The 22,468-nt window shown below is 35.3% G+C and overlaps 2 protein-coding genes across 3 annotated transcripts; both read right to left on the bottom strand.

Moving 5' to 3' along the window:
* Window positions 1-1,158: 1,158 nt before the first annotated feature.
* On the bottom strand, window positions 1,159-7,783 carry LOC107789099 (uncharacterized). Its single transcript, XM_016610865.2, has 8 exons — window positions 7,462-7,783; window positions 5,433-5,562; window positions 5,207-5,334; window positions 4,576-4,714; window positions 3,567-3,675; window positions 2,857-2,920; window positions 2,479-2,760; window positions 1,159-1,351 (listed from the first exon to the last, which is right to left on the bottom strand). Exons 1-8 carry the CDS (start codon window positions 7,645-7,647, stop codon window positions 1,346-1,348), a joined length of 1,044 nt encoding a protein of 347 aa, XP_016466351.1. The 5' UTR covers window positions 7,648-7,783; the 3' UTR covers window positions 1,159-1,345.
* Window positions 7,784-9,212: 1,429 nt separating this feature from the next.
* On the bottom strand, window positions 9,213-22,463 carry LOC107789098 (putative ion channel POLLUX-like 2). Of its 2 annotated transcripts, XM_075229342.1 has the most exons (24): window positions 22,158-22,463; window positions 20,390-20,466; window positions 20,158-20,276; window positions 18,836-19,122; window positions 18,252-18,323; window positions 17,074-17,158; window positions 16,859-16,957; window positions 16,629-16,783; window positions 16,444-16,548; window positions 15,362-15,448; window positions 14,500-14,584; window positions 14,272-14,419; window positions 13,541-13,617; window positions 13,382-13,462; window positions 12,637-12,828; window positions 12,440-12,553; window positions 12,133-12,225; window positions 11,917-12,043; window positions 11,772-11,848; window positions 11,450-11,497; window positions 11,286-11,355; window positions 11,121-11,194; window positions 9,989-10,099; window positions 9,213-9,916 (listed from the first exon to the last, which is right to left on the bottom strand). In XM_075229342.1, the coding sequence occupies exons 1-24, from the start codon at window positions 22,232-22,234 to the stop codon at window positions 9,764-9,766; spliced, it is 2,613 nt and encodes an 870-aa protein (XP_075085443.1). In that variant the 5' UTR covers window positions 22,235-22,463; the 3' UTR covers window positions 9,213-9,763. The 2 variants fall into 2 exon arrangements, with proteins under 2 accessions (XP_075085443.1, XP_075085444.1); XM_075229343.1 differs by lacking the exons at window positions 9,213-9,916; window positions 9,989-10,099; window positions 11,121-11,194; window positions 11,286-11,355; window positions 11,450-11,497 and adding an exon at window positions 11,511-11,684.
* Window positions 22,464-22,468: the final 5 nt, after the last annotated feature.

The raw sequence follows: 22,468 nt of genomic DNA, 5'->3' as shown, positions 1-22,468 counted from the left end.
AAATATAGGGTAAATTTGTAAAACTTAAAAATACTAATTTTCCAATGTAAAATTTTCATAACCAAACATTACTCTGATTTTGTTTTTTTGAAAAAAAGAAAAAATTTCTTATGTCCAAACGGCTCTTAATAAGCATTTATTTGAAACATATAATAAAAAATTCTTTACACTTCCGTGTATATAGGCATGTAAACCATTTTTAAAATATAGTTGTCATTACACCGTGCACATAGAATGGTATCACTTTAGGGCAAAAGGGCAGAACTTTAAACATTGTTAATCATAATATTAAATAATTATTATAAGTGTAAAAACTTGACAAGGCAAAAGAACCTTTTTAATTAAACCTTCAGTACTTCGTCTGCAGAGTCAGAGCTGCATTATCTTATTTTTGGGTTTAATTATCTACTGTTTATCGACCAAAAAAGAAATCAAAAGCACTTGGCATCCAATGTAGCAATAACTGGATGGCTTGAACACCCCGAAATTGAACAAAAGATTACAAAAGAGATATATGAATGCAGAATATTTTGTGGACGCCCAAGAAAACTTTGCCTTACCGTTTGAGAACTCTTTTTGGCGTAACTTTTAGTAATAATATGGACAAAAAATCACATAAAAAGTTAACATTAAAGAATAATCAGAATTTTAAGCACTCTAGGTTGTTGTAAGCAGTGGCGGAAACAGAATAATCATCGAGGGGATTCAATATCTACTATGTGTATATAACAAATAATTTGATCTTGTATATACAATGTGATTTCTTGGTGAGAGGGTTCGGATAAACCCCTCCTACTCCTCTATCTCCGCCTCGGGTTGTAAGTTTGTTTCCTATTTGTTCATATTGAATTGTTAGAAATAACACACAAACGTCTGTGTGCGGGCGTGTATTGTCACTTTTATTGTGCGCGCGCGCACTAAATATAAATAAGGAAAATGACACCGTATAGCAGCTCTCAAAATAATAGCCGAAAAATATTTTATATATATATATATATATATATATATATATATGTTTTATACAAAAATTAATTTTATACACTTTTGCGGCTACTAGATGCAAAATAGTTTCTGCGACAAGCTAAAAGTGATATTTGTCCAAATAAATATTTCTTTCACCCCTTAGGAGAAAATTGGGGGAGGCAATGGTGTAAGAGGTTGGAGATTAAAGCATTGATTACACCATTAAAATGAAGACTATATCAAACAGATGTTATTAAAACATAAGTAGCCTCAACAAGTTGCAATCTAATTCTTGAAATACAGAGGCATTTCAATTGTCCTCAGAACTAAACTCTGGTACAAACAAGCTGCAACATTATATTGGCAACTATAGGAACTTGATTCAAGCCTGAAAGTTTGAAAACAAGCAACCAGTTAGTTATGAATAACAACTGAAACATAAGTCAAAGGAGTGTTTAAACACAGTAGATAGTCTTAAGAACTGCATTTTGTGCCGAAGGTGGTAAACTTATGTACAGCAGTATTCAAGAACTAGGCTAAGATGCACTTAATAAATTTCTATATATTTATCTGGCAATTCTATGTAGAAGTAAACCCCAGACAAGACCTACCGAGTAACAGAGAATACCACAAAGGGGTCGTTTGGTTGGGAAACAAGTTATCCATGATTAATTATCCCGGGATTAGTTATCCCACCCTCCCATGGATAAAAATAACACTACAATCCCAGGATAACTAATCCGCGATTTTACCCCAGCCAAACGTGGGATAAACTCATCTCAAATTTAATCCCGGGATTAATTATCCCTTATCCCTCGTACCAAACAGGCCCAGAGAGTCTAATTTGAACCCACCTATATAGATATATTATTAGTATCTATTATTTCAACAATAAAAAGATGCATTTGACACATGAGGAGAAAAGAGGAAAGGAAATGCATTTGACAGATGCTTCTTCCATTATACCTTTTTTAAGGGTAAAGCCACACAGGACTTTACTAACAGAGAAGTGTGCATAGCATGAAATAATTCATTCCTCAAGAAACTGACCTTCATGCACGAAAGGTCAAAAACAGCAAGTCCTAGGAATGGCATTATTAGCACCAACACAGAAAGATGTAGACCTTTATTTAAAGGTACGAGGACACAACAGCATGGGGCAAAATATACTTTAACAACACTGAAATACACAAGTTCAACAACCTGCTGTCCACAAGTTCAACAACTTGAATATATGTGCTGTACACAAGTTCACCACTTCTGACTCTGTCTGCGCATTCATATTTTGAACCCAACATAAATTGAACAGGATAATTCTCAAAATTTTACCAACATTGAAGACTTCAACTTATTGTTCACTTTAGTCTCGTGTTTTTGGGGCGTCTCCAGCATGTTAGGTGCCACAAGGCCAAAGTAGGACATAGTTAACTAATAAGTTGGCCAAGTGTGCTTGAAATTGAGTATGCATAACGATAATCAGGAAGGAAAAGCCACATTGGATTCAAAAGTAACAACCTGTTGTTTTTTCTTCTTTGGTCTTCTCTTTCTTCGGGGTTTTCGAGCATCAGAGTTAGAGCTGATATTGCCACTGTTGCCTGTGAGTGAATCTGCAGATCTTCCTTTTCCGAAGGCAGATCGATCAATGCTATCTGATGTGTTGCTGGAGGTTGACATATCACGAAAAGATGATTTCTTACTTGTAGATCCTCCAAACCGTGATTTTTTATTTACTGAATGACTAAATGATTTGCTTGAAGGACGAGGTGGTGGCATTAGAGCACGGGCAGATATTTGCCTCTGCATACACCATTTCAAAAAGTAAGGGACTACGCTGAATATTAAATTCCAAAGTCAATGTTCAGTAGGAAAAGTAGACAATTCCACTTGAGAGACCTGATTTTTTTCATCGCTGGACATGCTAGAAGCTGCTTTCCCTGATGCACTAGAAGCTTGTTCTCTGCAATAAAAAGCATTAGAGTTCTCCCTATAATGACCAACAAGAGCAAGGGCTTAAAAAGAGTTCCGTACTGAAGGCTTCATGCAAATTGATCATTACGTGAGCATTAATCACCTTCTAGAGACCCCAGAGGGAATGCCAATTTTATCCTCTTTTAAGAAGTGGGAGGTGGACCTAACTAGTCAGGGATTCAGGCATAGTTATGCTGTTTGTTTGTTTTCAGAAAATAAAATAAAGAATCTAGAACGAAGTGTTGACAAGTGGAGTCCATGTGAATCTTGCACCTTTTATTGGTTTCCGTCTCCCTACTCCCTTTCATTGAGTTTTAGGAGAAGATCGATTTTTATTCCCTGCTTCATTCCATTGAGTTTTAGAAGAGGATGGATATACCAGCTTTGAATTGGAACTTAACTAGTACTAACTTCACTGCAAGCTCATTCTATGTTTTACAATCTAACACTAATTATTCATCAAACAACATTACGAGAAAATTCATGACCCTTGATATAATGTCATAATTCCCCTTGCACACATTATAGACTTCAGTCCATCTTCCCAAAAAAATCTGACTCAACACAGAATAATTACTAAGTTCTGCAAGCATGAAGTGAACAGCAATTAGTAGTTTTTAAGGACAAATCAATACCTTGTACTTTTATCAGTCAACTCGTCATCAGCATCATCACTTGAGCTTCCACTTTCAAAGAAATCATCACTGCTTAAATCCAGAAGCCCATCATCTTCACTCCCTGTTTCTGTTAGGAAAGGCAAGCAGAGGGGTCAGTTCGAGTCGGTGGAAACAACATAGCCAATACTGAATTTGAAATTAACAAGCACACCAAGGAGAAGAGCAACTGAACTTCCGTCTAAAAGACTATCTTTAAATATTGAGCACAATAAGGATATTTCATTCCTGCACCTAGATGCCATTTTATCCATCTATTTAAGTCGACTGAAGATCCCTATGTTGCAGCTTCTGACATAACGTCCATCTCCCACTCTAAAATTTGCTAAATCGTTTTTTTTTTTTGACAAGGATCAATTTTGCTAAATCGTAGGAGCTTCTTAAAAGTAATTTCTTTTTTTGATAATGGTAACATTCTTAAAAGTAATTTCTTAATCCAAGCCAATAATGTTTCCTAATGTTACGTCCAAAAATTATGCCAAGATATTTCACGGAAGCTAACCAAGATTTTTTTCACAATTCATCGTTCAGAAGCATGGACAAAAATATCTGATTAAATGCCTATAACAAAGTAACACTACATAACCATCAACTGAAGTACACTTTTTTCTATAAAAAAGAATTTTATTCCCTAAATACCAGTAATTTAAGCCTCTTGCTCACATGTTTCATAAAACTGATAATCTTGCAGATATTAAAATTTAAAATGATTAACACAAGAAAAAGGAAAGATTCATTTAGTCCCTTTTTATCTGCAAAAGAGGATCCATTAAGTTTTGATGAGGACATGAGGTTGATAACTTAGTAGCTAAGGTAAGATAAAATCAGCTTACATATCTGCGCTGTAGTGTTTTATTAGTTACAGATTTTGACCATACCAGGTGCTGCAATAAGCATCATTAAAACAAAAGGAACTCTATGCGGAGCTAGTCAAAACTAATGTGAACTACTGACCGGAACAACAGAGTACCTTCCAAATCCTTTCCACTTGCGGCAGCCGCAACTATACTGGCTTTAATTTGCTCACGTAATTTACTTCTTTTGTCAACAATATCTTGCTCGTCACCTCCCGAAAACAAGGACACATATTTCTCATTCTTGGGAAAGAACTGCGATTGAAATAGCACTTCGCTATCAGAGTGAGAAGACAAAAATGGCTAATTATGTTTACACTTAAACTAGCAAAGAAATAAGTTCTATTGTATTATATGAGAAACCATTTCTAAAAGATAGATTTCAGAGTTAGCCATTACAGCAGGTGATCTCTGCATTAGCAAATTCCTAATGGAACCCATAAATGACCCCAAATCTAGGCTAACTATCGCATCTTCATCAATATGAAAGAGACATATTGAGATGATAAGAGGACACTAGCAAAAAACAAATGTCATCAACAATATATTCAGCAGAAAACACTTGACTTTATCCTTCTCATTAACTTCTTTCTTTGGAAAGAAAATAGACTAAATTCTAAATCTTGGATGAGAAAAAGTAGAAAACTGCTTCAGTGAAAAGATCATTACAGTGAAAAACAGAGTTGAACTCCACCGGAGATGGAAACCAAAGAACACAAGAAACAGGTAAACTAATCAGAAGCTCACCCGAACATATTCAAGGTCCTCTTTCAATTTAGCAAGTTGTTCAGCAATTTCTGTTTCTTGCGCCTTACCAGATGAAGTGCGCTGCTGTTTCTCCAAACGTCTTATTCTTCTCTCAATCTTTCTTCTCTCTGCCAATAAATGGAAGCTCAACAAATCAATTCTGACACTAAAGCACAACATTTTTGAAGCATATTCAAATTTATAAAGCATAGGAGAAGTTACTAACCAAAAAACTTAACCTTCCTGTTGTGAAGAAATATTTTGCGTTCCACAGCCAGACGATTGTGAAGTTCCTGTTGCTTTTTGAGTTCGTCCAACTTCTGTTTTTGAACTTCTCTAATTTCAGGAGGCAGATCCTGGAAATATTAGCCGGTTACTATGTTTTTCAGCAATTTTTCACTCAAATCTTATACTACCTCAGGTTTAAAGACTAAAAATGCTATCTTTTTTTGATGGTGGTGTCCGGACCAGCGTGCACGCACCTCGACTATTCTACCAGGTATCTGCTATCTCTCACCAGCGCAAGTACCGGATAATTCTATTCACCAAGGCTTAAGCAGATGGGAAAAAACTAACTAGTGTTTTTGCCTCTACTGGGATATGAACCTAAGACTTCATTGACTACTAGGCCACACATAGGTTGACTAAAATTGCTAAATAAACGTGTAGCTTGAGAGATCTTGAAGTTAGAGATGGCTGATACCAAGCAAATAACTTTGCTTTAAATCTATTTAATGCAAAGCCACATTTGAGTCTCGGGTCAGGATGCTTGTCTGGGAATCAAAACTTATTACAAAATTTACAGGCAGATAATTATGAATTCAAAGTGGAACATGGACACCACAGCATGACACTTAAAATGTGAAAAAATGTCATCTGTAATTATCCGACATATTAATACAATTAGGGTGGATACCATAATCATTACATTGATGTCATACTTGATTTAACAAAAATATAAATATAACTATATCCCAACCAATCAATTAACAACTTCTCGATCCCAAGTTAGTTGCGGTCGGCAATATGAATCCACTATATCCATTACGTTGTCTTATCTAACTGTTATATAACTTATGTGATGGAATAAAATTGCTTGGTAAAAAAAAAGATTTATTACAAACACTAGTTTGTTGCTTATGTATGATAGAAGGCATGGCCAAAAAAGTGTATCAGTTATTGGGTGCAAAATTAGTCATCCCTACACTTAGTAGTTTGTTCCAGCAATCCATGGTAATAGCAAATCCTTCCTGGAAGATGCTAGGAAAACAAATAAATCTTAAATTAAATGACAAAAACTAAGCATCCTATTACTCCTATAATGTTGAAGGTTGTCCAAATCTATAAGTTTCATTTGTTTTGTATTTACAACTTCCATCTCTGTTTATTTCCAGATACTAACCACAATAGCTTGTTTATGATATTAATTAGGCAAGTAACAGTGGTTTTGGGAGCTTTATTTGTCTTCAAAATCAACCTTCTCAACTGTTCTCTTTGCTTTTTCACTTTCTAAAGAACATGGTTGAAACAAAAAGGATTTATCTTTTTACGCTTAAGCTAATAAAAAAAAACGACAGATAAACAAGAAGAAAGTTGAGCAAAGACAATAACTTTAAGCCACCCCATTGCTAGTTAAGTTAAAGAGCGCAAACACCGCCAAGATATATAACTTCTGCAACCAACTCTAATCAAATTTAAAATTACATTTTGCATCACAAAGCAATAACTCCAAATAGCACACAAGGAAATGAACTTAATCAAGAATCAAAAGCACATTTAACAGAGACAAAAATAAAAGGGTATTTTCTAAATCCATCTCTGTATAAAAAGTTCAAGCTTTTTCTGAGGATTTAGCATTAAACAACCTCATTTCATGGCACTGTAGTATAGTTACAATGCATCACAAAGCAATATCTCCAATAGCGCACACAGATAAAATTAAAAAAAGGGCATCTTCTAAACCCCTCTTTCCATAAAGTACAAGTTTTTCTTAGAAATTAGCAATAACCAACCCCATTTCATGGTGCTCTAGTATATATACTCCTGTTATAATACACCATTACTATTTTGAAGTCAAACAGTTTTTTCTTTAACTAACTAACTAACTAACTAACTGTTTACCTCGTTTTAGCTACACAATATACAAAATTGCTACTGTAGGATTTTACATACTTTCTAGATACCTAAATTTATCTACAAATAAAAAACAACAGAACTAAGAACACAAAAGGAGAGAAAGGGGTAAAAATATATACTTTGCGGAGCATGCGTTCGATGGAGCGCATTTGATTCTTGATAGAGACAGCCTTAGCCTTAGCCTTAGGCTTGGACTTTGACTTGGATTTCTTATCAACAGCTAATGATTTGGGTTTGGATTCTCGCCGGTTTCTACTGTTAGCGGCGTCGGGGATTCTGCGTTTCCCATAACCGCCATGCCCCATTAATAATATCGAAACAAAGGTCGGTACTGAAATCGGAGCAATTCTTTTCTACAGAAGAAGCCTTTGTTGTGGAGCGGACATTGTGCGACTCCTATGGAGTTTTGATAGAAGGAGCTAGGTTTGGCTTCCTTTTTTTCTTTTTGAACTTTGTTTTTAACGAAGAATTAACCTATTTTCTTTTTTAACTTTTTATTATTGAAGAATTAACCTAAATAGTAACCGTACATAATTAATTTATAATTTATATGTTTCGGTTAAGAAAGGTAAATTGTAAATCCAATCCACTATTTTTGTAAAGATCGTCTTTTGAATTAGAGGTGGTGTAAATCAACATTAGAACACATAGAATTACCGCTGATGAGGAAATGGTTTGAAAATAAATCCTATATATATTTTGTATTTCATTATTAGATTTCTTTCGTTTAAAAATAAAATTCTAGTTGACCCGACGTACACTGAGGCATTGCAAACATACCGACAAGGGTCGTATGCTTAAAAATAAATTATTCTTGAATTAAAATACAAACAACAACATATCCAATATTATCCCGCACCGTAGGGTCTGGGGAGTGTAGTGTGTACGCAAACCGTACTCCTAACTTGTGAGGATAGAGATATTGTTTTCAATAGACCATCGGCTCAGAAAAGTATAAGCACCACATTAATGAAAATATAAACAAGAATGGAAAGTACCAAAAAGCCATATAAAAACAGAATAAAAACAACAAAACAGTAAGGTGATCAACAATGAAAGAAAACAACGGTTAGTCATAAAAAATTACTACCAACATAAAGCGAGATTGCGTGCCAATACCACTGTTATGAACACTCTAGACTACCTACTCTACTACCTTAATGCTCGATCTCCATACCTTGCTACGAAGAGTCATGTTCTCGGTGAGCTGAAGCTGTGTCATATCTTGCCTAATCACCTCTCCCCACCTATCCTTTGTCCTACCCCTACCTTTCCGTAGGCCCTCCAATGTCAACCTCTCACACCTCTCACTGAGACGTCTGTGCTCCTCCTCCTAACATGACCAAACCTCTCAAGTTGGGATTAATAATGTAGACATTGTAATGCATAACATTTTCTTTCCAGGAGTGTTTGGTTCTTTGTACTGGAAATGAGATACATAAAAAAAAAATTAAAATATGAGCTTAATAAAAACTAAAAGGGTTTTGATAATAGGTTTGAGGAGGAGGAAATTGAGACCTACCATACAATCTTTCCCCACTAACACTAAAAATGTTTATTTCCGTAGATTAGAACTCCTTTAAATAGGTATAGGTATAGGTATTCTTTTTTCCAACCTTTATGACATTCAAGAAGCTCTACCTTACAAGAAAAAAGGTCATTATAATGGACAAATAATTAGCAAAAAAGTCACTATTACAACAAACTACACCACAATCTCAAGTAACTCCGAGTCGCCTATTTAAATCCTCACTATACATATCGCTCCTTTTAACCTCAAATCAGTCTAATATTATATAGAATACAACTAAAAGTTTTAAAAAAAAAAAAAAAAAGAGCCGGTGAAGTTATAAAAAAATGTCATCACTATGGAACCAAAAAAGGATTATAGTTTATTATTTATACATCATGGGAAATCATTCTCACACAGAATATGAATTATCAAGAATCATCCTTTGTACAGTGTAGTATCATTTCTCTTGATCAAAAACCTGTTAAGATGAAGTGAATTAATTCACCAGCTATCTTCATCACCCTTTTAAACAATGAAATCATATTTGGCTGTAACTGTTTCTAAAACCTCTCCTTTGAGTTTGATGGTTCTTCTATAAAAAATGGGATTTTTCCTCTTAACCAGTAGTGGAAAAGAAAAGAAAGAAACCTATAGTTCTATCCAACTTTGATTTTTCCTTTGCAAATTTTATAGCTTTGATGTGCTTATTTCTTATACATTTCCTGTAACTTGTATCTCCTATTATCTGCAACATTCGCGAACACTTTGAATCATGCTTGCTCCTTGTTTCTCTTCTTCAATCTTTGTCAGCAATTGATAAGAAGCCAAGAACTGATGATCCAACAGAAAACCTATACAACAACCTGGCATTCATTGTAGTTGGTGTAATGAGTAAGGTGCAAGCTCAATTATTTTCCTTGAGTTGTTTGGGATTGAGACGTCGTTGTTGTTTGTTTGTTGACTGTGATCACGGGTTGTTCTCCTTCAAGTTCTGATATCACTATCAGCAAATCACCCGGTTCAAGAGAAAGGGGTTCTGATTTCGGGATTGGGTTGATAACCTGCAATGGATTAGGCACGAGGTTGAGCTTCTATGTCCTTTTTATTTACAAAAGCAAATCAAGATTCTATACCTTCTTGTTGTTCTTCACATATCCGATAGCAACTTCTCTTCGCAAATGTGCTCTTTCAGAAAGTTCGGCAAATGAAGGTTTCTCATCTTCCTTCATGTAAAGGCGAATGTCCTGTAAGTGTAGGATAAAAAGAGAGTTTTAACCAAGTCAAGGGTCGACAAGTGAGGCTTGCTCAGTTGGTAAAAGCACCTCCACCTACGACCGTTAGGTCTTGGGTTCGAGTCACGCTGGAGGGGAAGTGTGGAAAGTGGAAACACTATAGATCCTCCTAATTTGGGAGGGGTTTTAAAAAATAAAAAATAAAATAAAAAATAAAAACAAGTCAAGAGTCTCTAATAGTTTCTGTTACATTTCACCACAAGAAAAGACGAGACTGCAAGAGGGTCCATAGAGTGAGATGTTTAATCTATGACAAATTCATGCCGTTTCAGAACTTGGTACGATAAAATTAGGCAATATTCTTCCAGCACTCGGAGGAAAAATACATTTGCGGACTACATAAGTTAAGTAGAGGTTCTAAGGAACATACTCATCATTCATGTCAAAAAGTCAAAAGAGGCAAATCATTATTTATAATCTTGTATGATAGCACATCTATCTTAAGATTTGCACTTCCGCGACACTCATCTTGTGAATATATTGAACCTTATAGGCCCAACATTTACTCTCATATAACATTGTTATACAACAATATAAAAGTTGCATTTCACTTTGGTAGCTATCCTCATTTTGCATAACTCCAATAGCACTTCTCCATTTCTATCATTCGATTTTAATTCAATCTGTTATCTCTTCATATGACATACCATAGTCCTGAAATGTAGATCCTAAATATCTGAATTATCTACATTAAGCACTGCAATCCCATCTAATATCACATCAACTTCACTCTTCTTATGATAGCTGAATTCGCAGCATATATTCTGGTTTACTTCTACTTATCCTAAAATCATTCTCCCTCTCAGGAAACACATGCCAATTCATTCATGAACTAGATATGCAGCAGCGAAGTGAAGTTTATCTGAAGATTTACTTCATGGATTCAAGATAATTGACTTAATAATCTTTATTTAGAAGCTAACATTCCATGTCCATTTTCACATCCTCTATATTAGAAGAAGCTAATTATTACCTTAACGTATATTTCATCTCCATCGGCGTTCAAAATATCTTTCCAAACCTCATTCAATTGAACATTTTCTGCAACTGTGCCAAAAAAAAGAAGAACTAATTCAGAAATCAATTAAAAACTCATTAAGAAGAATTTACTTTGGCTTTATTAGGAAATAAATGAAACCTTGCGCAGTGACAAGACTCATTACTTCCTCTGCGGCAATGTAAGTGAGGGAAGGCTTGATTCTTGTAATCTGGAGAACAGAACATTCACAAAGGCCATCAAAAGTCCACAACTTAAGAAGAAGAAACAAGCCATGGCTTACACCTTCTTTAGAAACAAATTACCTGTTTACCCAATTTGGAATCGACAATTTCTGCAACAAGATTTTGCACCTGCAATTTGATCATTGATTCCGCACAGCAGAAAGTTGATGAACCAACCAGTAGAGTTATTGGCAATTTACCATGAATAAAAGAATACATGAATAGTGATAAAATTGGAATGGGGTCTGGGGAGGGTAGTGTGTACGCAGACCTTACCCCCGCCTTGAGAAGGTAGAGAGGCTGTTTCCGATATACCCTAGGCTCAAATAATACACACTAAAGAGCTTTATAAAAAAAATGAAGTAGGAACTAGATTTGTTAAAGACATATTTTGAGCAAGTACCTTCATGCCAAGCTTGTCGCAGATGTTTTCAGCAAGGAGGAGAGAATATGCAGATTGCTTGTCTGCCTTCGATGCATCTGGAGAAATGAAATGTAAATTTAAATATGCGTTTATATCAGAAATAAGATAATACCATTTCTGTTACCTCCTAGTAACCATTCTCTATCAGATATCACGACAATGGAGAACGGAAATTCTTCGCCTTGTTTAAATGATTTTTGAATGTTTGCAATGGTGTCTGCCAGCATGTCATAGTCCATTGGGTTTCCAATCTGTAGCATATTATGAATGGGGACAGATAAAGATGGACAGATCTAAATCTAGTCCAGATAATCAACATAAGATACTGAGTCAGAAATACCCTGTGGGAGACTCGGACATTTTTTAGCTTTCCTTGACCAGCAAGTCTGCTAGCTTTATGTCTGTCATCCATAGGGACATCTGATAACACCTCCTACAAGTTTATGTGACGCAAAACGAAAGGATTCTTAAGAAGACTTAGTCTAAGTAAGCAAATTTACAGCACTCAGTCAAAGTCCAACATATTTGGTGATTAATTCAGATGCTAATCCATAAATGCTTCTTCGTTAATTATCCAATTATCTCAGCCTATAATGTAGAGGTTGGAAGTGGATGTCTTCCATTGCCAGAAGAAGAGCATGACTTACCAGTGTGCTGCCAGGTCCCAGGTAATTATCATATTCTTCAATCATTTCCACAATATCAGGACGCCATCCCAGCATTAAAATGCATTCTTTAGGTCCCAGACACGAATCAGATGCCTGTATTCAGATGCTTAAAAGTTAGCTAAAATACACAGTAATGAAGGTGGCAGGTACAGCAACCATTCCTAAGTATGTTATACCTTAGACCCTGATTTTGTCCGTTTCACTATATTCTCAAGGCGTGCTTTTGTTATCTCCAAAGCATTACCCCGGAATTGTCCATTCTTTTCCACAGTGTGAGAATCATTTATGGCATTGTCACTTTCATCAGAAATATTTGAATATACTAGCTCCGGCCTTTTTTTTCCATGAATGGGTCCAATAAACAAAACCTGTATGCGTCAAAGTGAGAGAATCAGCATGCAAGTAAACTAAATTAGGGGATTGTAGAAAAAAAAGTTTGAACTCTGTACATTTTGGTCCACAGGAAGGCCAAAATGTAAGGCTTTATAGGCAGAAAAGAATCGCTTTCACATTCAAACTGATAAAACGTCAAAGCTTAAAACGAGAAGAAATATTCAATTCAACGGCAATCATGAAAGCAATAAATACCTGTCTAAGAATACATGTCACCTAGTACAGTGTCATACTTAAAGAAACTCAATTAGCAAGTCAATCAACCTGCTTCTAGTTATTATTCCTTTGTCCTATTTGAGACTAATGTAGTCTGCTTATACTAAATGCACAGTTTACAAATCAATGAACTGCATACAAATCTTAAAAAGGACAGATGCAGAATAATTAAGTCAGTATAAAAAGCAGGGTGCTGAGTGTATCACTGTAAATCTCATAATCTCCACAACGACAGTCCAAATTGACTTAATATCTCCGGTTGACTTATTCATATGGGTGACACAACTGCAATATATAATGTTGAGAACATACTTCATCAGTTTCTTCCAAAACTTCGTCATCCCTTGGGTGGAAATTTATCTTCCCTTGTCGATAGAGACCGCAAACAACAACCTGAAGAAAGAACAGAATTAAAGATGACTTCAAGACCTACAAACTTTATGAAATCGCCATTCTAGTCAAATAGACTACCTCTTGGAAGCCACGTCTTAATTGCTTATATTTTAATCCCACAAGGTGAGGGAAACTGCAAAGATTGAACACGTTCTCTGCCAGATGAAATGGTGGTCTTCTTAGAAAACAGTGTCCAATGATGACATAAGATTCATGAACGTTGTTATGCTAATTTCACTTTCAGGATGTAGGAGATATATGACATGATTATATGAACAAAAGAAACATACTACATAAAGCAAAAACTTCAACGGACAGACACTTCAAACTTGAAATGTTATCCCACAATTAAGGACAGAGCAGAGTTCCGGTTCGCTGAGAACTTTGAGAAACTTAAGAAGATATTAGTGCTTTGAAATAAGCACGGGATGTCCAAAGTTCAAGGCTGTGGACCACGAAATCGTAACATCTTAGAGAACTTAGCTCCTTACCAGACAGAACAAAAGACACAATCAATCAAACTGAAGTTGATTTTGTCACAAATGGATATAGGCAGATGAAGTAAAAGAACATAAGTAGCCATCTTAACCAAACAAACAACATGATATTTAACTCAAGTTTACCACTTCACCAGTGGATGATCCACTCTTCAACAAAAATTAAGTGCATTTGAGACCATTATCAGAATGCAGCACTTAAAACAGTGGAAGACAATGAGAGACATGCCAACTCTTCCTTTTCAGGTTAAGCATTCGATAAGATGAATATTCATGAAACCAAGATGATTTGACTGAGAAACAGCACATTACTTCGATAATTAAGCAAATGTTTGTATATCTTAATGAGACCCTTTTGGCGAGAGCATTGAACAAACAATTTTGATGTGACATTCTGAACAGGTTCCACTCTCAATCCTGAAATTGACTTTAAGAGTTCACATGTGTTGTAGCTTGAAACCTGAAAGAAATCCAGGAAGGAGTCACTAACTTATTAATGATAATTCAATACGGTTAAAATACTCTTCCAGCGCAACATACCTCAACTATGGTGGGCACAGAGATCATTTCTGGAAGGGGTTGAAGGGCAAGCACTGAGAGAAATGCATCTGTGTCGACCTCATACCTAATTAAATAAAGAATATGGCAAATAAGAAAACAGGAAGAAAGCACAAGCACAAAATTCAAATTGCACGTAAAACGCCATTAATTTAAAAGTAGGTTAGTGCAAACATAGAAAAAGACTCATAGAACCGTGCATAAAACTACTCCAAATAAGAGATCCCATTTCACATACATTTCATCTGGTGCTCAGGGCATAAAGCCATTCACAAGGTCTTGACTTGAGCGCTTAAGTTGCAGATAACAAATTGAGTTTCTGTTGCATGGTTAAATGTGTTCTATGATTCCCACATGTTCTGTCTATGGCTTACAAGGACTTTTTTTTCAAAAATCATCTTCGGAATCAAATTGCATACTGATTCAACCAATACAGAAAATAACTGAGAGAACAACAAACCACACTGAAACGTTAAGCTGTAAGTTTAACTATTACAAAAACACAGGATTATCTAAATTATGTACAGAAAATGCTTCAGTAACCTTAAAACCCAATTATAACATATAATTAAAAAAAAAGAATACAGATTGACCTCTTTCAAGAGAAAATCATACTTTACCCAACTGGTAACATTGTGAATCACTCTTCATTATTTTAAATTTTGATGAATATGAAACTAAGTTTGTTCGTCATTTTCCAAATATTGAACCAAAACTCGGAAAACTTTCAAAATTCAATTGTCTTCCATCCCTTTGTCCACTTACCATTTGAAGAGAACTAAAGAACAAGAGAATTGATATGATTAACATTTCAAGATGTGCCCAAGTAAAACAAATCACTTACCTATTTCCCTTTGTTGGAAGTATAACAATGGCGCGTGCCTTATTGGCTGCAGCTCTTTCAAATGATTTTGTCATACTTAAACTGCAACTGTTAGAGAAAATGTATGAAATGTGAGATTGAAGGCAGCTGAAATTACAGCAACTTCAATTTATCCATAGAACAGCTCAGGAAACATGGACAGACTGAGGCCTCTGAACCCGAGGCCAAAGTCAACCTATGAGATTTTGCACGGCACAACAAAACCCACTAGGAAAGCCAAACTACAATCACGCCAATAGCAATATATACAAGTTAGAGGAATTTCAACTGGCTCCCCCTCTTCAAAGTGAGGGAGATAGATGCACACACCATGCTCTGGAGTAAGACTGGACCAGTATCGGCTACGGAAATATGTATCTCAGCAACAGCATATCAAATCTCAGGCTTGAATTTGATAATTACCAAGACTGGTTTAATAAAAACCTGATATTGTTTAATGCTAATTGAAGTCATGTTTTGGGAGTATTGACTGCTTTTTATGAAAAAGTCAATTCGGATGAGATGTAGGTTCATATTTAATAAGGTTTCAAAGTACACAAAGATCCTCAAATTAAGTAGCCACCCATAGTCAAAATACAGTGATGTGCTAAGCTCACGGGAAAAGAACCTCACCCCATACAAGAAAGGGTAGCTTGAAAATCTAATAAGATTAATAAACAAGTGGTTACCTCTCTCTAGACAGTAAAAGTTTTAAGAGTATGCAGAGAAACATTATATAACATCATTAACAAAGAGCGCATTTCACAAATAGGGAATCCGGCAAAAATGATGTTTTTCATCTAAGCAGTTCAACAAATTGGATATTTGGAACAGCTAATGAAGCACTTCTATTCCATAAAAGAAAGTAAAGATTAGAGCTGATGGGCATACAGCTTTGTTTGAGTAAGCATCTTCTATGTTATTCCCCTTATTATACAGAACATGCGCACAGGTGATCTATATAAGTAATGAAGTAGCTTCACTAAGACTTGTTTGATCTTCTATAGAGACTTCCAGAACTCTGCACCCTAACAATTTTTGTTTCTTTATGAAGCGATTCTGACCTCTTTGTAAGGACATCAATATGATTGAGATCTTTGGTGATGTTGTCGGCCATTTTGTCCATTTGCTTTCTTGGAAGATCAGATAGCAGAAGAATTCTTTGCCGCCTGCAAATAGGTAACAGCACTTGTAATACTTGCAGCACTGTGCATGGTTTTGTACGGTAAACTCTAAGCAGAGTGATTACCTAGCAGTGGCAGTACCTAAGCGAACAGCAAATTCATGGTATTTATTTAGCTGCTTTAGTATAAAGTTGAGATGACTGTTAACTCCACAAATTATAATATGATCAGTCTCCAAAACTTGCATTTGTGCCCCTTCTCTGAGTCTTTGCATATTATTCTGTCCAAATTCTTGTCAGGGGACTGTCTTATCAATAAAGCTTGAAGTTGAATGTAGCATTTTTCGAGAGCTTACTCGAAATTGTTCAGTCATGGTGCTCAATAGGCGAGAATAAAATAGAATGCCCCATATGGCAAGGATGAATCCTATTACACGTTCAACTCTTGTTCTTTGCTGCAGTCAAATGCAAGTCCTTTTAGTAGTAATAATTGTTACGATCTGCATATTGCTAATCAGTAAGAAGATTACATTTTATCAACAAAATCAAATGTGATAAAGATAAACCACACTTTCAGGTGAGTAGATGATGAACAGAGGCATGCCCACGCCTCCCACAAGCAGTCCTCCAAAGAGTAAGCACTACCCCTGCTTTTTCTTTATAATGAAAATATAAAGATCAGCAAACAAACATGTGGATAGGGAATAACTGGAGAAGAAGATCGGCATATCAACAGACAAGGAGATAAAATTTGGTTGAATAATTTCCCATACATTAGCTTCAACAAAATTCACTATCAGAACAATATGTAGACACGATGATATAGTGAAGCACAGTGAAAGTAAGTGATAAAATATCCCATGGCTAAAATAACATCCATAAATGTTGCTTTTAATCTGAAAGCAACTAAACCACAAAATTTTGCCAAACTTCATACAAGGTAAAGTTAAAAAGGGAAGAAGATTCCTAATACACAGGCGTTCAGTAATAGGAAAAATAAAGGGAACAAAAAGAAAAGAGAGGGAAAGCAAGGAAAATAAGAGCAAAGAGAAATAACATAACTGGAGCATAGCATAAGTGAAGCCAAATAAACATGCTGGTTGCTTTATCATGGGTTAAAACCACGTCGGAACTTGAAGAAACTTAAGCCTGGCTTTGTATCTCTGGTGCAACTAAATATCCAGATAATATTTATTTTATTCAATATCCTAAAGACTTCCAACTTTCTTTAAGTGGTCATTATTAATTGGTAGTGGCTAACTGAGAGTATACTAGGTATTTTTCGCCATTAGCTGATAGAATATATGGCTTGTTTTGTCACATATGCATTTTGGATGTAGCGTGTGGTTATACCGAAAAGGATCAAGTCTTTTGTGATTCTTCAAGTTGAAACTGGTGATTCTTCAAGTTTCATTTCCATCCATCAATAAAAATAGTCTCACGTGCTTGCCCAAAGAATCATGCCTACATGTTTGGGGCATGCCGCAAGACGTGCAATAAATAAATAGAATATACCTTGTCTACCAGCTTACACTGGGTAGTGCGGGAACAAAGGCATGAAAAATGGACAAAATGCTTCTGCTAAAGTTTTCTAAGGTGCTTTAACAAGAAGATCGTTGGAAATTAATACAATAGGGGATTACTCGGCATCTGTAAACAAGAAACTTAATCTACTTATAGTTTTCCATACATTTGCAGACAACATCAGCACAAATAAGTATAACAAATATCACGTCTGGAAGAGTTTACCTGAATTTAAAGAACAGAACACCACCAATCATCACAAATGAGAAGCATGATACCAAAAGCACAATAAAAAACCTGCACAAAATGGAAAATAGATGATTCGCCTTTATCAGGAAAATCAGAATAAGGTCTTGTACGTCACGCAATTAGCTTCTCAATGTATTTCAGGGAACGCACTACAAAGAACTACCATGCATATACGTTCTTCCTATCCCTTCATGCATTATAATCCTAAACTAGCTAAAAAGATGGTAAGCCTATACAACGATGACAATTAGAAGTCCATTATTGCAACCGAAATAAGAGAAAATAATAAATTCAGATGACCTAAAACCATACTAGTACAAGTTCATGAATATTGGAAAAGTTATAAGCATTAGCATTCAGGTACAGAAAAAATTAAAGAGGTAACAAATACGAGTTTCCTGATTCAAGCCACCTATATTTATTTTCAGGAAAAGCAAATTTTTAATCTTTTTCTAGCACATAATATGATGTCATTTCTGCATCCATCATCGAGCTAAGCCATTAAGAAAGATAAATAGAAAAGCGACATACCACAAAGGAGGTACAATTGGCTTACTTACGTGGCAACATTTTTCTCTAGTTGTATGTTGAACAAATATATTAACCGCGCTAAACTCCATTTGATGTCTTTCAGTGAAGGAAAGGACACATCCAACTGAAGCGGTGTTGGTTTATTCAAGGAGTTAGAAAGACAAGCAAAAGATAAACTTTGAGTGCCTGATGTTTGAGTTACAAAGATGAATAACTCTCGGATCATCCCCATCTTCGTACCAATTAGATGTAGAGGCTTCAACTTAATAAGGAAATAAGATGCCAACGAAGCTATTACAAATTTAGCTGGGAAGTCCTGCACATTTAAAAATTCTCATTAGTAAATATTTAAATGATATAATCGATCCACCTTTGAGCATTTCCCATAAAAAAAATTGACATTGTACAAACCAGTTTAAAAGAAGAACTCGCACAAATTTGGTCAGAAAATTACATCTCAACGAGATACAGAATGGAAATTTTCCTCAGCATAATGGAAGTGGAATCAGCTAAAACATTGGAAGAACAGAGGTAGTCGATACTCCCAATATGGAGCAGAAGTTTACATCATCAAGAACCAGACTCACAACTTGACATTCAGCTTTTCCTCATCAGATCTTTTAAATATTACATTAAAGAACTGGAGTATTTGTAACCTACCTCAGTTTTCAGGACAAAGATGGCATTAATATACTGGGTGCAGTGTCGTACTTACAGAACTAACATAACAACCAATTAAGATGATAGTTTCTCTGTACACTCAAAAATGGATTTTTCTCTGTGCTATGATAGAAGTTTTTGAAAAATAAATACCTATACTAGTTTCCTGTAGATTTCGGAAGGTGGTCAACTTCCGATTCAAGGTGAGAACTGAATCAGAAGCAGATCATGAAATTCTAAGAAGGATCCAAGGAGAAGTATGATTAAGTTTTATATGGACAACCATCAACATTCAGTTGCTTATCTCTTGATTATTGATAAGACCAACTTCCCAGGGTAAACTACTGTAGTGTTGAGAGATGTTATTTTGCCTTCAGTAAACAATTCAGAAGCAGAACCAAAAGCAATAAACTTGAAAGAAATTTGATAACAACTGATCCTGCACAAACCATCTTTTTGAAGATCGAAGAAATTCCCCGGCTTTGATAAAAAATTTAATCTACTTTTGTCCACATAATTCCTTTTTCTTGATAAGTAGAGGAACCATTGAACTATATATCATCCATGGCTGAAAGTAACATGGCTCAGTCAATTAAATCTAAAGAATTAAATACTACCTATTCTAGAATCCTAGAAGTTTCTGTTTTAACTGAAACTAATTTAGAGTTAGTGACAAGAAGCCTTTTGGGACCTCAGAATTATTTTTCAAATACATCTTCAGCGGCTGAGGATTCAGATTTTCCCAGATATTCCTGTTTCCTGAGGAATTCAGCTGTCTGCATGTCATCTTTTGAATGCTCGGCACCTTTCCTGGTTGAAAAGAAAACGAGAATTACTAGGATGCAGTTCCAAAAAGGAGCTTATTTTTGGCATAACCACTCATCTCATACAGCATACTGAAAAAAAATTATCTAGATACTCACCTTTACTTTTGGCCAACCAGTTATTCATGCAAAAGGCAGAAGCACGGTTTCTCCGACATGGACAAGCCAATGACGTTCTGGAAATTACAATAGATTTAGATAAACAATGCACAAAAAGAAGAGGTTCCAAATCACGTGAATATTTTAGGCTGTAGCTGCCTTATGCACAAATATTTGAGGTTATGCATTCACTTTAACATACCATCAAAAAATAGTAGAATGCTTGGCCAAATTATGCTGTATTAACACTAGCATATTTAGTATTTCAATACAACCAACCAAACACCTGAACGAAAACGTATATCTAGTCCATAATCAACGTACTTTTTTAGATTTTCAACCACTGTTTAACTTTACCCATTAAGAACTGTCACTTTAGAATATCCAGTATAAAATTGAGTATCTAGTGTTTCTTCAAGTTTGTTAAATCAGAAAGATGCGACATTTTGGTAGAAAAGAGAACTGGTACAGCACTAGAAGAGACCAAGATCCAGTATTTCTAGACACCCTTAGTCTGAATTATAAAAGAGGTTGATTGAGGCATTTCTAGACTACAAATTCAAAGAACAGCATAGTGAATTTCAAATACACAAAACATTGGGACCAAATATACTTCCAACAGTCAACATTTTCCACAAAACAAATCAAGTAATTGCAGCAATTTCTTCCACCTTACGAAACTGTTAAGCTATTAAACAAATATAGTTGGCGATCTATTCTATTTTGGTGACAGCAAGATATGCAACTAACTCAAATGGAGGATAGTCCACCACTCACTGCTCTGTTTATGGAGATATATGAAACTACGGAGCCAATAACAACAACAAACCCAGTGTGATCCCACCAAGTGGGGTCTAGGGAGGGTAGTGTGTACGCAGACCTTAAAGATACTCCCAACAGTCAATATTTTCCACAAAACAAATCAAAGTAACTAAATTTTTCACGAAGAATATCGTATTCAACTAAAATACCAGTTCCATTTCTTAAACTACGTACTACGAAGTTGATAGTCATGCTCTACAATGCACTGCAGTTGAAAACCAATTGCTAAATAATCCTATTCCACGCTTACTAGGAGTACTTTTTACAATATCATTTCTGTTGTTCATAACTTCTTTTTCTTTTATGCCATCATAAGAATTATTGTGAACAAGACTACACTTAGAATACACTAGCAGGAATTCCAAAAGAGGAGGTACAATGGTAGTCAATGGTAGTTCAATATGAGTGACATGTTGGATTACTTTAAGCTTGGCATTTTATAGAACACTTACACTACTAAATTACAACAATTATGTTTCCCAAGGAATCAACAATTTTACAATATCATTTTTGTTGTTCATAACTTTATTTACAACAAAAAAAAAAAAAAAAAAAGGAAATCCCCTACCCTATGGTGAGGTAAAGAGGCTATTTCTGAAAGACCCTTGGCTCGAGAGTATAAGAATTATTGTGCACAAGACTACACCTAGAATAGACTAGCAGGAGTTCCAAAAGAGGAGGTACAATGGCAGTTCAATATGAGTGACATGTTGAATTACTTTAAGCTTGGCATTTTACCAAACATTTACACTAATAAATCACAACAATTATGTTTCTCAAAAACTGAACAATTATTCATCAGCACACTCAAGAAGAGAACTTCTACATCTAAACTTCATTGCATATTTATGTTCATACTAAACACATAAAATCTCTCTCTCAATATCTAAAACATATTAATGACAAACATATACAGTTAGTTCTATACATGCATATACGAACAAACCTCTTAAAAGGAGAAATCTGATTGAATCTTGGACTAAGTGTTGGAGTTGATGAGCGGGGGCAATACAATTGAAGCATTTTAGCAGTAACCTTTCACCCCTTTTCTCGTTTCAGGATTATGTAATGACCCTTTGAAGAATAACAAAGAATGAAGAGATTAAAGGCATTGTTTTCAACGAAAAAATTTCAAGATTTTATTAAAAGAAGTTGTGTGCTACGATATATTAATTGTGGAAGGTGAGAAAATTAATTTGATGCGAATTTTTGAATTAATTGGAGAGATGGGTTGAAAGTACAAATGAGTAGCGCTAA

The sequence above is a fragment of the Nicotiana tabacum genome, chromosome 14, assembly GCF_000715075.1.
Source record: "Nicotiana tabacum cultivar K326 chromosome 14, ASM71507v2, whole genome shotgun sequence".
Lineage (NCBI taxonomy): Eukaryota > Viridiplantae > Streptophyta > Magnoliopsida > Solanales > Solanaceae > Nicotiana > Nicotiana tabacum.
The sequence above is the reverse complement of the archived record's forward strand: the minus strand, read 5'-3'. Positions and strand labels throughout refer to the sequence as shown.

Bases quoted from the DNA above. Each gene is read 5' to 3' on its own strand.
- LOC107789099 (XM_016610865.2), bottom strand. From the start codon at position 7,647: ATGGGGCATGGCGGTTATGGGAAACGCAGAATCCCCGACGCCGCTAAC. The intron at 5,563-7,461 runs GTATATATTTTT...TAATATTTCCAG, and splicing joins TCGAACGCATGCTCCGCAAA to GATCTGCCTCCTGAAATTAG. The intron at 5,335-5,432 runs GTTAGTAACTTC...ATTTATTGGCAG, and splicing joins CAGGAAGGTTAAGTTTTTTG to AGAGAAGAAAGATTGAGAGA.
- LOC107789098 (XM_075229342.1), bottom strand. From the start codon at position 22,234: ATGCTTCAATTGTATTGCCCCCGCTCATCAACTCCAACACTTAGTCCA. The intron at 16,958-17,073 runs GTGTGGTTTATC...ATTTGACTGCAG, and splicing joins CATCATCTACTCACCTGAAA to CAAAGAACAAGAGTTGAACG. The intron at 12,226-12,439 runs GTAAGTCATGCT...ATAAACTTGTAG, and splicing joins TGGGACCTGGCAGCACACTG to GAGGTGTTATCAGATGTCCC.